The sequence below is a fragment of the Oreochromis niloticus genome, linkage group LG15 (genome assembly GCF_001858045.2).
Source record: "Oreochromis niloticus isolate F11D_XX linkage group LG15, O_niloticus_UMD_NMBU, whole genome shotgun sequence".
Classification (NCBI taxonomy): Eukaryota; Metazoa; Chordata; class Actinopteri; order Cichliformes; family Cichlidae; genus Oreochromis; species Oreochromis niloticus.
The window spans coordinates 20,505,399-20,521,506 of NC_031980.2; the positions used below are offsets into that span (position 1 = coordinate 20,505,399).

The following is a 16,108-nucleotide window of genomic DNA, read 5'->3' on the forward strand; positions in this document are numbered from 1 at the left end:
GGGGAAATGATGACCATCTGTCACGGCTGGGGCGCCAGTCGTGTGGTTGAATGAATGAGGATCCAAGATGCAGATGGCAGTGGAGATGCGAGTGGAGCTTTATTTACAGTGAAAAATAACAAAGGTGAGGGCAGAACTGAACATAAACCTAAACTGGGTAAAACTAACAAACAAACCAGATAACATAATGACACCGAGAGATATACAGAGATGGCAGAGAGACGCGGGGAAACACTGAATTAACACCGAGTAACACAGAGAATTCACTGGGAAACACAGACGACGCGACGAGGAGCACAGGCAGACACGCAGTATAAATACACACACCAGGTAGTTAGGAAATGGCAGACAGGAGGGGACACAGCTGGAACTAATGGGCATAACGAGACACAACCTTCAAAGTAAAACAGGAAACACACAGACTGTTTTACAACACAAACACGGGGACACGAACAGAGCACCGAGGACAGACACAGGTAGGGCTGATAAAACACTAAACTCCAGGTTCAACCCTAAACTAATACAAAATCCGAATAAACTCAAAACACAAAATGAAATCCAAGGAAACACAAAACGCTGGGTCAACGACCCAGGATCATGACAGTACCCATCGGGCACAGAGTGATTCATTTGAATGAAGCATTCCATTGCACTGTTGGTGCAATTGATGGATGTCACATCTGGATTCCTCCACCTGGGGAACCACATAAAAGGTCCTACATCAACAGGAAACTGTTCCCCACTTTTGTGCTGCAGGGTATCTGTGATGCCACAGGTCCATTTCTGGATGTGTACAATTGCAATTCAGGATCTGTCCATGATGCACTTGTCCTACGGAGATCACCAATGTACAAACAGGCCCTGTATGCACCAGCAGGCTTCTTTCTCTTGGGAGACGGAGAATACCCATCAGTTCAGCATCCACAAATAATTTTAACACCTGTGTAACAAGTTTTCCCTGTTACACATAGAGCAAAAACCTTACTTCATGTTTGACATTTAAAAGTGCCTTATTTAAATGTTGTCGACAAGTTTCTAAAAGAGCTCTACAACTCTGCCCTTTGAGTAGTTGCCCTCTCCCTCTCTTCATTCCTAGTCAGCTCTCTCTGTCTTGTCTCTTACCGCCAGGTCTTTTAAAAATGTGGGATAGCCTGGCTGTCCCTGGGCTGTTTCTTCTGGCTCTTCCTCGACTCTTCTGTAAAAGGAGACAAGATCAGAGTGCTGACTGCACCACTTATATCACATTTTTTAATTTTGCTTAACAGATGCCAGTGAAATCAGTGGTGGACAAAATTGTAGTATCTGAAGTCCTCTGTGTTTCAAAAGAAGCAGTCATAAAAAATGGAAACGTTTCAACTCCAAGTGATGACATGTGGGAAAATCTGTGCAAACAACTTGGTGAAAAGATGACACAGCAGCAGTGACAATGTCAGTGCTTTTGAACCAAGTAGTTCTCCTTTTCAAAACAAAGACTGCAAGACTTTCAATGTTGAGCTCCCATTTGATTCCAGATCAACTCACATACAAAAAGATTTTTTTTTCACAAAAAAGGGACTACACCATTTTGAAGCCAGGAAGATGGACTCATGTCATAAACCAGGGAACCTAGAAACAGGTTAAAAGTACATGCACATTTCTAAATGAGCCAACGTGAATCCCACAACTGTATCTTGTTTCATAAAAATCAGAGGCTTTTGTGTTGTGGCCTGAACCAGAACCTGAAATTCACTGCCAATGGAGCTGAAGTGTGTAAATACGGATGAATCCAAGCACACTGGGGCCTTTTTCTTGATAATACGTTTTTATTAGCACTCCCCTGAAATACATTTGCAGAGTAAACACAGGGACATTTTAGCTCTTAGGAAATGTAAATAGAAAAGTGACTGTACATTAATAACAGAGTAACAGAGATAAGATTGTACCGTAACAGGTGGGATGTTTGGCCTGCATCACATGTGGAAAACCTGGAAAAATATATTAATATTCTGAGCTTGACCAGTGTATTTCTCTAAAAGTTTAACAAGCATTCTTTCAGATCACATGATAAAATTATGGAAAATTAGAAATGTATCTCGAAATGACACTGAATAGTAGGAATGACCCAAGGATAGCCTTGATTCTCGACTGACTCCCAGCATTTGCTATAATAGTTTTATGCTTTCTATTCAACAGTCTCTAGTCACACACCAATTACATTTTTTTTTTTTTTTTTTAAAAAAGGTCAAATCCTTTTGTCATTTTCTCTATTTTCTTTTTTATTGTGGGTTGCTGGGATTGGCAGTGGCTGCAGGAGATGAAGAAACCATCAAAACACTGTAGATCACTGCATCACCTTCATCATCACCCTGAACCTGAAAACAAAGAGAATTGTCGGATACATAAATTAACATAAATTAACACTCTGTTAAAATAAAAGAGATAGAGCTCAACAAACTTTAAAAGTAAGTATGTATTGTAATCTCAATTTGCACACATTACCTATTAATATATCAGTATACAACATAAGCATCTATGCAAGACACTTTACCTGGGCTTTAGTCTTGGTTTTCTTTCTGTAGCTGATGGTGGCATAGGAAACTTCATGATCTACCTACACAGCGAAGAGCAAAATATCTCAAAAAGGTTACATGTTTTGACCTCTAACCTCAAGTTTTACAACTCATGGTCTGTCCCACTGTTATTCAGTCTAACTTCCTTATCTTTTGTAAGATCTCATTGAGTCGCATTCACTTAACAAGCACATAGAAGAAGAAGTGGTTTTAACTCTGCTCTGACTGTACTGTGGGTGTGGTGTGGGATTTCCCATGTTGGGACCTTTTTGTTTTTTTTAAAAACTCACAGTATCTTCATCCGTCTGTGTTTTGTTCGCTGGAAAGACAAAAACAATTAACTGTAACCTTTACTGTTAAAAGCACATGTGTTTTAACTTTTGATGTTTTTACCTTTTGTTTTTCTCCATCTGATAACAGATGCAGCTGTTATCAAGAGCAAGACAAAACCCACAGCTGCAACGACGTACCAATGGATAGCTGGAAAAAAAATTAAAAAACAAACTTAAAACCATTTTCTGTGAATCTTTTTCCAAACATTTAAAAAACTTTCCATCTATCTTAAACTAAGTTTACATGACACACAAAAATATGTCTAAAGTTGTGTTCTATTTTTAAACTTGGTGTGACGCTGTTACCATAGCAAAAACAGAAACACACAAAAGCACAATGTGAATCATAGTCACTGTGTTTCAGATGTATGGAAGAAAAACAGTACGGAAATTTTAGTTCAGACATGTTATTTTACTTACAGACACATGTTGTTTCTGAAGGTATTTGGCTAATTCTTTTATTTAAATCAGTTTGAACACATACTTTAAAATATGTAAAATAAAAATAAAATAAATACATCATGCATAAGGTCCTAAGCACAAACTAAGTACATCCTAAATTGTTCCATAGGAATTAAGAGAGCAACTTGGAGTCAGATGCTGCTAATCAAATGGACTTAACTGATCATCAAGAGTGGGCATTTCTATAAAAGAAGAAACTTTGACAGTTTCTTCTCAGGTAGGTGTTAACATAAAGCAACAACCTTACCAGCATTGGTCCCAGCTGATTCCCACCAAAGTCATATCAAAAAGTCAAGACTAAGCAAGAATGGTTTCTTTGGAAGGGCTGCCAGGAGAAAACCTCTTCTATTATGATGGACTGATAAAGTCACAGAAGACTATTACTTCACGTTAATGCTGCTAAAGTTGACTCTGTAAGATATTGAATCATGGGGTTTATGCAGTTTTCACAGGACTGAATCGAGCTCTGTGAAAACGTTGTTTTTCATGTGACTGTATACCCGTGCATGCAAGTAAAAATTACATTACTGAATAAATACCTTGGGTATTGGACTGACTGTAGCCTGCTGGATTTCTGGTTGGATTATTTGTCCTTTGTCTGTCACCTGAAATAAAATGAAAAAGACACAACCAACATGTTTTCATGGTTTTCATCTGTTGTTAAAAAAAAAAAAATCTTCATAAATACTTTAAAACAAACAACTAAATATTTTGGGTGGGTTTAATCACCTTAAACAGTTGATTATTATCTCACTTGTTTTCTCACCTGATAGCTGAGGTCTGAAGGTAAACAGCTTCCCTTCTGTATAAGTATCATTCACTTCACAGTCCAAAAGGTAATCTCTTGATGAGTAAACATGGTGAGACTTGAGCAAAGAGACAGTGGTGGAGCAGCCAGTCTGTAAAGTCACTATTTGACTGTTATCTCTGTCCACAGCTCGACCTTTAAACAGGCACTTCACTGTGTGATGACACATTTCATATGTCACCACAGAGCAATTTATTGTCACCTTATCATTGTCCTCATGTTCAGTCACTGATGGAGATAACATGAAACAAATTAATTACTGCTGTCATTATTGTTCTACAAAGCGTTCAAATATAATGTAAAATACTTACAGGTGAGTACAGAGAGATCAACCAAAGACTCGCTAACCAGACTTTTGTGTCTGTGGTTTTCCGATTCGTATTGTTTACAGTAGTAAAAACCTACATCCTCGACTGTGAGAGTCTTTATAACCAGAGAACAGTTCGCTGTAACACTCAGTCTGTCTGATGCATTTTTGGCTTTTTCACCAATCTGTCCAAAGCTGATCACTTCTATTGGTGTTCTGTTTCTTGAAGCAAAGGTCCACGTAGTACCATCGCAGTTTCTCTGGTCATCTATCACATTTAGACAAGGCAGAGTGACGTCATCTCCAACTTCCATAAAAATGGTGGTTTCACTTACAGATACTGTTGAGAATTCTGAAAAGAAATATGAAAAATAGATTAGAATACAACACTTTTCACAGTCAGAGTGAAGATCATTTTAGACAAAGGTTTATGATAAAGGTTTGCGATTGAAATATTTTGTTTTACTGCTATTAAAATGTTTCCTGTATTCTTACCTGCAATCTGAATCATCAGCATCAGACATAAAAACATTTTAATCAGTCTGAGTCCATCCATTGTTCTTCTCTGTCTCACTTCTTTCTTGTTCTTGACCTCAGCTGTCACAGTCTGTGAGCTGATGACTCTTTAACACTGTTTGTACTTCCTGTTATTCATCAGATATCACTTCCTCATCACAACTTTAGCAAATGTCTTCAGGAGGTGCATCCCTACAATGCATTGGTGACAGTTATGTGTTTGACGTTATATGAAAAAATGACTGAGGAAGTTGAATGTGTCAAGAGTGTTAGCTAAGATGTATGTTAGAAAACAGACATCACATAGGAACAAACAGTTGAAGTGTCAAACTCCTGACCCACCTTTTTACTTTTACTTAATTAAAGAAGTTGAATCGTTATTGATCAGTGTGGAGTTGTTTTTTTTTCTTTTTACACAAGTATCTGTGATTCTACTTCAGTGACTAATGTGTGCAAGACATAAGCTTTTTACAGAATTTCCAAAGACAACCAACATGAGGGAGAGTGTGCACATGTACAAACACACACTCAGAGGGACAGAAAAAATAGTTTTATAGTCTACAGGAAGTTCACCTCTGGTTTCCTAGGTCAACAAAACTCAAGTTGCAAAACACGGCTTCCTCAGTCAGAGGATGAATGACGTAACATTAGTGGGCAGGTTGTTCATTTATAATGTGTTGTGTGTTGTTACCTTTAAATTGAATCATCAGTATCAGGAATGAAGTATTTTTACCCATCTGATTTCAGCCATCGTGCTTCTCTGTCTCTCTCCATCCCTAGTCTTGTTCTCAAAGCAGAATACAGCAATGACAGTGATATCATAGTGAGGTCACTTGCTGAATGAATTTAGTAAACTTCCCTCTCTTTAAATTTAAATATCAAATGAAGGAAAAGGAGGTTAAAGGTGTGAAGACTATCAGCTGAGCTAAGTCTTTGTTTATTCTGAGAAAACAGACCATCTCCGTGATCATTTTTGTCACCACACATGAAAATAACTTTCCCACTCAAGTCTTTATGTCCGCTACCATTTTTCACACATAGCATACCTTTTATGTTGTTGTATTGTTTTGGAATGTTTTGCTACAAGTGGCTTTTTTGTGGATCTATGAATATTGTTAAGATTCTTCAAATGTCCAGTTGATTTGTCAAAATACAGTAGAGCCTGTTTACAAAAGCACTCCAATGTTTTCGGTCCCGTTGGCTAGGTAGGTCCCGGTAGGTCCCGTACCAGCTTGCTCTCCTTGCCCACTATCAGCTGAGTAGGCTGTGAGTTAATAATGCCAGCAAAAACAGCCTGCTCCTGGTGTTCCAGATTAACTAGCGAGGGTTAGACAGATGTGCCATGGGTGCAGCCATTTCTGAACAGGCATCGGCGCAGTTGCCTTTCATGTCCTTTAGCACTGTTGCAGCAGTTTCATGTGTGGGAATATCACCAATTAAAAAGCTCTGGTTTTTCACATCTAAATATGCAGCAGTAGACTTAAAGGTGAAATATTTGCAGCGTTTATTTCCTGGTCTGTTGGCAGCGAGAAGCAACATCTGTATCACCCTCAGCAGTTAATCCAACGCCAGTGAATCTAAAACACCAGCGTACTGTTTTCAGACCCCCACTGACCCTAGTTTCACACAATATACACAAGTGTAAAAAACACAATCAAAAACCTTTTATAAATCAAGTTATATTATCATTAGCCATAACAAAATACATTGTTACAAACCACACAACACAGAGTGATGATTTCACAGCTGTCAGGGATTCAAACTTTGACAGGTAGATGTTACAACTATGAACTATGGTTGCTGTTGTGTTATTCCAATTTAAATACAGGAAGGTTTCACATTCATTTCAGAAAATGGCTTAAAAAATAACATCTACATTTCATTTTTTAAATATTGTATATTGAAAATTATTATGGTAAAAGAGGTGGACTCTGAAGCAGGCTTTAACACTGGAATGAGGGAGAATGTGCAAGCGAGAGGGGATTGGGTCTTGCATCTGGGTTTGGTGAGTGATGGAGAAAGAGAGCAGGCAGGGATACCAAGACTAAGTATTTGGTCTGGAGGAGACGGCCCGGGACATTTAAAATTAGTGACTGGAGAAATCAAGTGAAACACAAAGAAAAGTACAATTTTTTTTTTTTTTTTGATGAGACTGAGTGATGCTAAAGACAAACCTAACAGAACAATCTGGAGAGGACTGAATTTATGATCAAATGTTTAAAGGCTCTGATTAGGGATTTGAGACATATGTGCCAGTCAAATGGAGCAGGGGAGCAGAAGAGGAATCTCTCATACTGTCCCACACACAAACAGCGGAGCGAGAGAAAGAGGAAAGGCAGAAGGAGATGATGTTGTGAGTCTGTGTTGAGATGATCTTCAGCAGCATTGGTAAACCTAAACAAATACACAAATTAGTGGGTGAGAGTGTGCATTTAAGACAAAACCTGTCATGACAAAAACATGTGAGATATGTTATTTTTTGTTATTAAGATTAATATTCTCACCTGTTGCCCCACCTGGCAACTAGGGGCTGAAAGGAAACGGCTGCAGTTTGTTACTGTTCTGTTTCATCACATTACATTTTAAAAAATCATAAAACTTTAACTTCTGATCAAGGCGAGATGCTGTGAATGTCACAGTGTCAGTGCAGGATTGTGAAGCCATCTCCATGTCTGAGATTTCTCTTCACCATCATACACCGGCTCGACTGCGCGTTCACAAGGGTCATAGTCCAGCACACAGCAGGACAGGATTACCATCTTGTCCATTGTTCTCACATTCAGTCACTTCAGTCATACAGATGGAGACATTTTGAGAGAGAAAAACAAAAATGAAGACAATGGACTTCATCTCTGTGATCATAATTATTGTAACATCTTAGTTTGTTGTTCTAACAGGACATTTTGATTTGAATGACACAAATATTCACTTCTGACGACTGACCAATAAACAGTAAAGTCTATAAATGCTTATGGGCCCAACAGTGATGTGTGGTGTCTGCATGTGTATCGACCAGCATCGCCAGCTGTGATGTGGTATATAACCAGAGAACAGTCTAATGCAACACTTAGTCTGATTTTTTTTTTGTTTTGCTGTTTTCTCCAGTCAGTCTGAGACGAATCAGCTCGACTCTCTTTCTATGATGAAACTACAGAGACTTCATTCCACACTAAAAGTACTTTTCTCATTGAGCTTTTGTTTTTTATATTTATATTGGCTCTGCATAACTTATAACAACTACAGTAATATCAGTAATATCTATCTAATATACTTGATGCTTTTGTTGCTCTTTGTATTGTGTCAGTGATTTTGACTTTCCTGCTTTCCCCTTTTTGTAGTTCAGCTTTCTATTTCAAGTTCTTTTGCTGTACCACCTGCCAATCAGCTTCAAATGTGTCCACTGTCAACCTTTAGGGTTTTTTTTTTTAGCGCTTATACATTGAAATACTGAGTTTTGTACTTACTTTGATTTTATCCTCGTCCTCTGTTTTGTTCCCTAAAAGGAGTGAAAAAAGTCCATTTTAGTTTAAAATGAAAATTTCAAATCATTCAAACTTCTTATGATTCAATTTATCTTTGGTTTTTATCCATATGTTGACTGTTACAGCAGTTATTAAAAGTGTTGCTAAACCCACAGAGGCAACAATGAACCTCTAACTTCTAATAAACTTCTTTGACTGCTGTTTTTGGTTTTGTTTAAATTTCTTTATTTTAAAGAGACACTTTTTTTTAAAGCAGCCCTCTTCTCTCTAATATTAGAAAACAAACAGCTAAGAAGATTAGTCAAACATTAATAACCATTTAATATTTTGAAATAGAAATAAACTTTAATTTACCACAAACACATCTGGTTCACATTCTGTTTAAAAAAGCTTTAAAAAAGACCTGACAAATTACACTGAATGTAATAGAACATTTCAGGGGTCAGGATTTTAATCAAAGCTGTGCATGAATCAAAAAGCCAGCTATAATGCTAGCTAAACATTTTTTCTTCTGGGTCTCAGAAGGATAAAAAAAAGGATGATGATGCAGATTTCAAACATGAAGTAAATTAATACAAGATTAAAACACATTAAATTGGACTAAAGGGAAAGCTTGAAACACAAAAATAACCAACAATTAATCTTAAAATCTTAAAATCCTACATTATCATCATCTACATTACATTCAAAAGCTTTAACCCACAAAATTAGATCAGATATTGTTGTTCATTAGTGGAGTGTAAGAGAAACAGAAGAGTCTGCAATGTTTACATAATTTATTGAAACACCATCATCTGTCATGGTCCGGAGTCTGTGGACTCCGTGTTTATGTTTACATTTATTAATATTCTGTGGTTTTGTTTTTTGGGGGGTTTGTGATTAGTGTTTTGTGTCCTCTGTGCTCTCCTGTTCCACGTTTCAAGTTCCTATGTTCTGTCTCCCCAGTCTGTGTTAAGTTTGTGTGTTCAGAGTTTTGTCGTGTGTTTCCTGTTTTATTTTGAAGGTCCGTTTCTCTTGTCAGTGTTTCTAGCTTTGCTTCCTCTTGTCTTGTTATGTCCAATTAATCCCAGCCTCCTGTCTCCCATTCCCTGATTGCCCTGTGTGTATTTAAGCCCTGTGTCTGCATTATTTCCCTTTGTCATCCTGTCTATTTCCCTATGTTTTCCTGTGTGGTTTCCCTGAGTCTCCCTGCATCTCCATTTCAGGTCTGTTGTTATTAGTTTTCTCCAGTTTAGGTTATCCTCAGGTTCTGTTTCACCCCCACTGCATTTCTGTTTATTTCACCTCCCTAATAAAACTCACTGACATCTGAAAGCTTCCTGCATCTTGGGTCATTCATTAAATTCCACACGGCTTGCCCTGCTAGCCGTGACAATATCATCTTTGTCATAATGTAACTGTGGGGGAAAACATATCATTGTGGTGATGTGGTTTTTAACTGTCCTCTGGGTGAAGTGTCCTGACAGGCTTGAGGGTTGGACTGAGTCTCTGCAGAGTTTAAACGCAGTCCCTGAAAAGCAGACCAGTCTAGTCTAGTCCAGTTACATCTGGTACCAGTCCTTCAGAAATGAGCTGATTTGTTGTTCTTTTAGAGCCAGCTGTGCATCAACATAATCTACAGTTATTAAATTAAAATATCAGAAATCCAGCCTTTCAACTTTTTATGTGGGATTACTGAGTTTTTTACTTACCCTTGCTTTATCCGTCGTGTTTTATTCCCTAAAATTAGAGAAAAATGACAATTTCAGTATTGAATGAAAATTTCCAATCATTGAATGTTCTTTTTGTAAAATTTACCTTTGGTTCTTGTCCTAATGTTGACTGTCACAGCAGTTATTAAAAGTGCTGCTAAACCCACCGAAACAATAATGAACCTCAAAGAGACGGAAAAATCTGTAAAAAGATTCAAAACTTTTAATTATCAAAATCATTTGGTTGGAATCTTCTGTTGTTTTTAAATTATCTTATTTTTAAGGAAAGAATTGTTACATTTTGAAAATGTTTTAAAAAATCATAATCTATGTGAACATTATTGTGATGTTAATGTTTGTCTTTAAGTGATCTTGCAGTAAAGTGAAACATCTGTCAAGCGTCAGTTTTATGATTACTTAATGATTAATATTTTATATTAACAAAAGTGTTGATTTTGGTTTTGGTTTTTTTTTCAGGCTGGGTGAATGGCACTATCCAGGTACTACTCCATTTAAGATCGTTTAACTCAGGAAAGATTTTTTTCTTTCATTTTTTTACATAGTGCCAAATCACAATAACAAAATGCCTCAAGAGGCTTTATATTGTAAGGTAAAGACCCTACAATAACACAAAAAAACCCCAGCTGCAGCCATCTGCTGCGACCAGTTGGTGATGAGTGGATGGAGATCACTTTTCTCTTTATGTAGTTCTTATTTAGGTTTTTCATTTATCAAATCTGACACTTCTAAATTAAGTGTACAAAAAAATTATTAATCAAAAAACAATCGATGATTCGTAACAAAAGGATGAATGTTTCAGTAACCTTGTGAAATATCCTTCACGGCTGTGGTTGTTACTGAGGTTGTGCTGCTTTCAGTTTTTCTGGCTGGATTCATTGTTTTGTTTGTCCCAACTAAATAAATGAGAAATCACAGTCAAAACATTTTTGTTTTTTCATTTGTTGTGAAAAAAAGAAAAAGAAATCTGCATCCAAACTTCGTATCCAGCCATTCATGTTCAACAGCTGCTGGTAATCTCACCAGCTTCCTCACCAGAGGGCTGATGGATGATGGTAAAGAGTACTTTGCTTGTGTTAGTATGAGTTCCTTGACACTTCATTATATTATCCCTTGATACGTTTGAATTGTGAGAATTTGGAAAAGACACAGTGGTGAAGCAGTCAGTCTGTGATCTTTCTGTTTGCTTGTCTACATTGTAACCAATTAACAGCCATTTCACTGTGTGGCGACAGTCCTCAAAGGTCAGCAGAGAGCAGTTTAACATCACTTCATCAGTGTCCTTATCTTCAGTCACTGTGACACAAATACATATACATGTGAGACAAAGATAGCACAGTTTAGACAAATTAATCACTATTATGATAATAACTGTTATACTGCAAGGTTATTCTAAAAATGCAGTTTCAGCTCCAAATACAGTGGTATGCAAAATTTTTGGCACCCCTGACAATTTTCATGATTTTTCTTTATAAATCATTGGTTGTTTGGATCAGCAATTTCATTTAAATATATCGTATAGCAGACAAACACAATGATATTTGAGAAGTGAAATAAAGTTTATAGGATTTACAGAAAGTGTGCAATTGTTAATTAAACTAAATTAAGGAGGTGCATAAATTTGGGCACCCCAACAGAAAAATTACATCAATATTTAGTGGATCCTCCTTTTGCAGAAACAACAGGCTCTAAACCCTCCCCATGACTTCCAATGAGAGTCTGGATTCTGGTTGAAGGTGTTTTGGACCATTCGTCTTTACGAAACATCTCCAGCTCAGTCAGGTTTGATGGTTTCTGAGCATGGACAGCCCACTTTAAGTCACACCATAGATTTTCAATAATATTCAGGTCCTGGGACTGAGATGGCCATTCCAGAACATTGTACCTGTTCCTTTGCATGAATGCCTTAGTAGATTTTGAGCAGTGTTTAGGGTTGTTGTTTTGTTGAAATATCCAGCCCCAGCGCAACTTCAACTTTGTGACTGATTCTTGAACATTGTTCTCAAGGATCTACTGATATTGACTGGAAACAATGCAACCCTAAACTTCAACAAGATTCCCAGTACCTGCACTGGCCACACAGCCCCACAGCATGATGGAACTGCCACCAATTTTTACGGTGGGTAGCAAGTGTTTCTCTTGGAATGCTGTGTTCTGTTTCCGCCATGCATACTGCCTCTTGTTATGTCCAAATAACTCAATTTAGTTTCATCAGTCCACAGCACCTTATTCCAAAATTAAGCTGGCTTGTCCAAATGTGCTTTAGCATACCTCAAGTGACTCTGTTTGTGGCATGTGTGCAGAAAAGGCTTCTTCTGCATTACTCTCCCATACAGCATCCACTTCTGCAAAGTGCACTGGATAGTTGAACGATGCACAGTGACACCATCTGCAGCAAGATGATGTTATAGGTCTTTGAAGCTGGTCTGTGGGTTGACTATGACTGGTCTCACCATCCTTCACCCCTGCTTATTTAAGATTTTTTCTTGACCTGTCACTTCTGGCCTTAACTAGAACTGTGCCTGTGGTCTTCCATTTCCTTACATCTTTGTTTTTCAGGTCATTTGAGAGTTGTTTTGAGGCTCCCATGTTGCCACAATTCTGAGAAAATTGAGTTGGCCACCTTAAATACCCTTTCTCATGATTGGATTCACCTGTGTATGTAGGTCAAGGGTCAATGAGCTTACCAAACAACTTTTGTGTTCCAATAATTAGTGCTAAAGTTATTCAAATTAATAAAATGACAAGGGTGTCCACAATCTCCGAGAGCCCTTCTCCTAATATCAGGGGACTTTAATCATGTCTCACTGGACTCCACACTGCCCACCTTCACCCAGTATGTGGCATGTCCAACCAGAGACAATAAAACACTGGACTCATCACCTCTCCCTCCCCTGGGCAGTTCTGATCACAACCTGGTGCACCTTGTCACTGTTGTCACTGTGTACGAGTCCTTAGTGTGCAGGCTGCGGCACCCACGATGTAGGACAGAGAGATTTCGCAGGTCTTTCCTCCCAAAGACTTTGCAACTGACCAAACACACACATCCACACATGTGCAATAGCAGTAACACTAAGTGCAATACTCTTTTTCTGACAACGTTATGTCTTACTCAGTATGTATATAGTATTTGTATTCTATTTTATTCTATTATGTACAGTTGTGTACAGTATCTTATTCTTACTCTTATCCTATTCCAGTGTTTTTCTAATTTTTACTACGTAACTTTGCACTGTCCACTTTCTGCTGTAACAAAACAAATTTCCCATGAGTGGGACTAATAAAGCTTATCTGATCTGATCTGATCTGTATGCACCTGCCTAATTTTGTTTAAGTAACTTTTGCACACTTTCTTTAAATCCTATAATCATCATGTCACTTCTCAAATATCATTGTGTTCATCTGCTGTATGATATATTTAAATGAAATTGCTGATCCAAACAACCAATGATTTATAAAGAAAAATAATGAACATTATCAGGGGTGCCCAAACTTGTGTATGATAAATATGATATGGTAAATACTCACATGTGATGACAGCCAGATCAACCAAAAACTCAGAAACTAGATGTTTACCTTCTCCCAGTTTGTACTGCTGACAGTAATAAAAACCAACATCCTCATCCGTGAGCTTCTTTATAACCAGAGAACAGTTCGCTGTAACACTCAGTCTGTCTGATTTAGTTTGGGCTTTTTTACCAATCTCTCCAAAGGTGATCACTTCTATTGCTGTTGTGTTTTTTGAAGCAAAGGTCCACGTAGTACCATCACAGTTCTTCTGGTCATCTATTACATTTAGACAAGGCAGAGTGACGTCATCTCCAGCTTTAATAAAAATTGAGGTTTCAGTTGCAGATACTGTTGAAAAGATGGAAGAGAAACATAAAAATAAATAAAAATAGAATACAGCATTTTTTAGAACCAGACTGAAGACCAATTTAGACACAAGTTAACAAACATGTCCTGTGCTCCCCTCAAACAACAGAACATGCTCAGCTGTCTTATTTACTATAAAGGTGTTTTCCTGCTATTAAAATGTTTCCTGAATTCTTACCTGCAATCTGAATCATCAGCATCAGACATAAAAACATTTTAATCCATATGAATTCATCCATCGTGCTTCTCTGTCTCATTTCTTTCTTGTTCATGGTCTTGACTGTCACAGTTTCTGAACCGATGACTATTTAAGAAGCTTGTGCTTCCTGTCACTAGTGAGGTGTCACATCCTCTTCACAAATTTAGCAATTTTCTTTGCATGCTTACATTCTATAGGTGCAGCCTTTCTCATGTTCTCAGAAACGCATGAAGTAATTTGTTTTTATGAAGGGATATTATTGCACGAAGCGATTATAAGACTTAGCAAGTGCACGTTGTGTCTGTTTTCACAGTGCATTTGTGACAGTGACGTGTTTAATAACCTGAAAAGAAGTTGACCGAGGAAGCTGAATCTGTGAAGATTTTAGTAAAGATAAATGTTTCCATTAATACTGCCCCTCTTTCCTCTAATGTAACAAAACAGACAGCACAGCAGAACAGACAGTTGTAGTCCCAAAAATACAGTTCAGGTTGTTTACAAGTTAGTTCATTAATAATTAATAAAACAAGAAATAAAAGCTGTTAATAAATCCATACATGATTTTAAACACCTGCTCAGACTTGTAGCTTACAAGTGAGTGGGCCGAGTGGATGGGGTACTGAAAGACTGAGGACCTCTGGTGGATAGAATGGGTAATACATGAATATTAGTGCTCAGACCTAATTGTGACACTGTTCTGAACAAGCAGGGTGCGATTTTTGATAAATTAAAAGTAAGGTTGGTTTTTTTCTTTTGTGACAACACAAAATGTCATCAATTTAAAAACAATATTAGTCAGATATTTGACACCTGGGTCAAAATCAAAACCCAAGAAGTGGAATCCTTCACTGCTCGCATTAATGCTGTGGATAAAAACATAAAGTTCACCAAGGAAGACACAAAGGATAACTGTTTGCTATTCCTGGACTGCGCCATGCACACTGAAGGGCATGGAAACCTCAAGATTGAAGTTTACCGGAAGCCCACACACATGGACCAATACCTCCTCTTTGACTCCCATCACCCTCTGGAACACAAACTTGGAGTAATCAGGATCCTACAACACCGAAAATGTTCCCTCTAAGCCCGAAGGGGAAAAGAGGGAACACACATGTAAAGGTGGCTCTTAAAACATGCAGTTATCCTAACTGGGCTTTCATCAAGTCAGCAAAGATGCACAGAAAAGAAGATCAGACACCAATTTGGGAGGATCAGAAAGACAAATGCAACAATATTGTCATCCCCTGTGTAGTATTGGAAAAACTCAGGAGAGTCTTTTCCAAGCACAACATCCCAGTGTACTTCAGGACCAGCAACACACTCAGACAGAAAGTGGTTCATCCCAAAGACAAAACTCCTAAACACAAATTGAAAAATGTAGCAAGGAATGCCCAGACCTTTACATTGGAGAGACCAAACAGCCACTTCATAAACGCATGGCACAACATAGAAGAGCCACCTCCACGGGACAAGACTCAGCAGTCCATCTGCATCTAAAGGACAAAGGTCACTCTTTCGAGGATGCCAATGTCCACCTTTGGACGGAGAAGACAGATGGTTTGAAAGAGGAGTAAAAGAAGCCATCTATGTCCACTGTGAGCGACCATCTTTGAACAGAGCGGGTGGCTTACACACCAACTGTCTGCCATCAGTGGCGGTCCTAGCCTGTTTGGCGCCCTGGGCAAACACCCCCTCCGCCCCCCCCCCCCCCCCCCCCCCCCCCCCACACACACACACACACACACATATATGAAGAGAGAGAGAGTATGCATAGTATGCAAACGGCTACTAAACAGACGACATAATTCGTCATACAATGACAACAGGGCAAATCAACAATTGACACTGACTAATTAATATTATATTAT

At 38.1% G+C, this 16,108-nt stretch overlaps 2 protein-coding genes across 3 annotated transcripts; both read right to left on the reverse strand.

Annotated features, from left to right (window-relative positions):
* Window positions 1–1,793: 1,793 nt before the first annotated feature.
* LOC102075685 (uncharacterized) lies at window positions 1,794–5,853 on the reverse strand. The gene is made up of 9 exons (XM_013266988.3): window positions 5,666–5,853; window positions 4,954–5,166; window positions 4,463–4,810; window positions 4,110–4,379; window positions 3,883–3,948; window positions 2,943–3,029; window positions 2,840–2,868; window positions 2,528–2,590; window positions 1,794–2,351 (listed from the first exon to the last, which is right to left on the reverse strand). Exons 2-9 carry the CDS (start codon window positions 5,012–5,014, stop codon window positions 2,256–2,258), a joined length of 1,020 nt encoding a protein of 339 aa, XP_013122442.1. The 5' UTR covers window positions 5,015–5,166; window positions 5,666–5,853; the 3' UTR covers window positions 1,794–2,255.
* Window positions 5,854–6,780: 927 nt separating this feature from the next.
* Window positions 6,781–14,377, reverse strand: LOC102075743 (uncharacterized). Of its 2 annotated transcripts, XM_005464801.4 has the most exons (9): window positions 14,220–14,362; window positions 13,694–14,023; window positions 11,189–11,461; window positions 10,972–11,061; window positions 10,254–10,349; window positions 10,148–10,175; window positions 8,439–8,470; window positions 7,479–7,504; window positions 6,781–7,368 (listed from the first exon to the last, which is right to left on the reverse strand). In XM_005464801.4, the coding sequence occupies exons 1-7, from the start codon at window positions 14,311–14,313 to the stop codon at window positions 8,446–8,448; spliced, it is 936 nt and encodes a 311-aa protein (XP_005464858.2). In that variant the 5' UTR covers window positions 14,314–14,362; the 3' UTR covers window positions 6,781–7,368; window positions 7,479–7,504; window positions 8,439–8,445. The 2 variants fall into 2 exon arrangements, with proteins under 2 accessions (XP_005464858.2, XP_025754467.1); XM_025898682.1 differs by lacking the exon at window positions 11,189–11,461 and having other exon boundaries at window positions 13,865–14,023; window positions 14,220–14,377.
* Window positions 14,378–16,108: the final 1,731 nt, after the last annotated feature.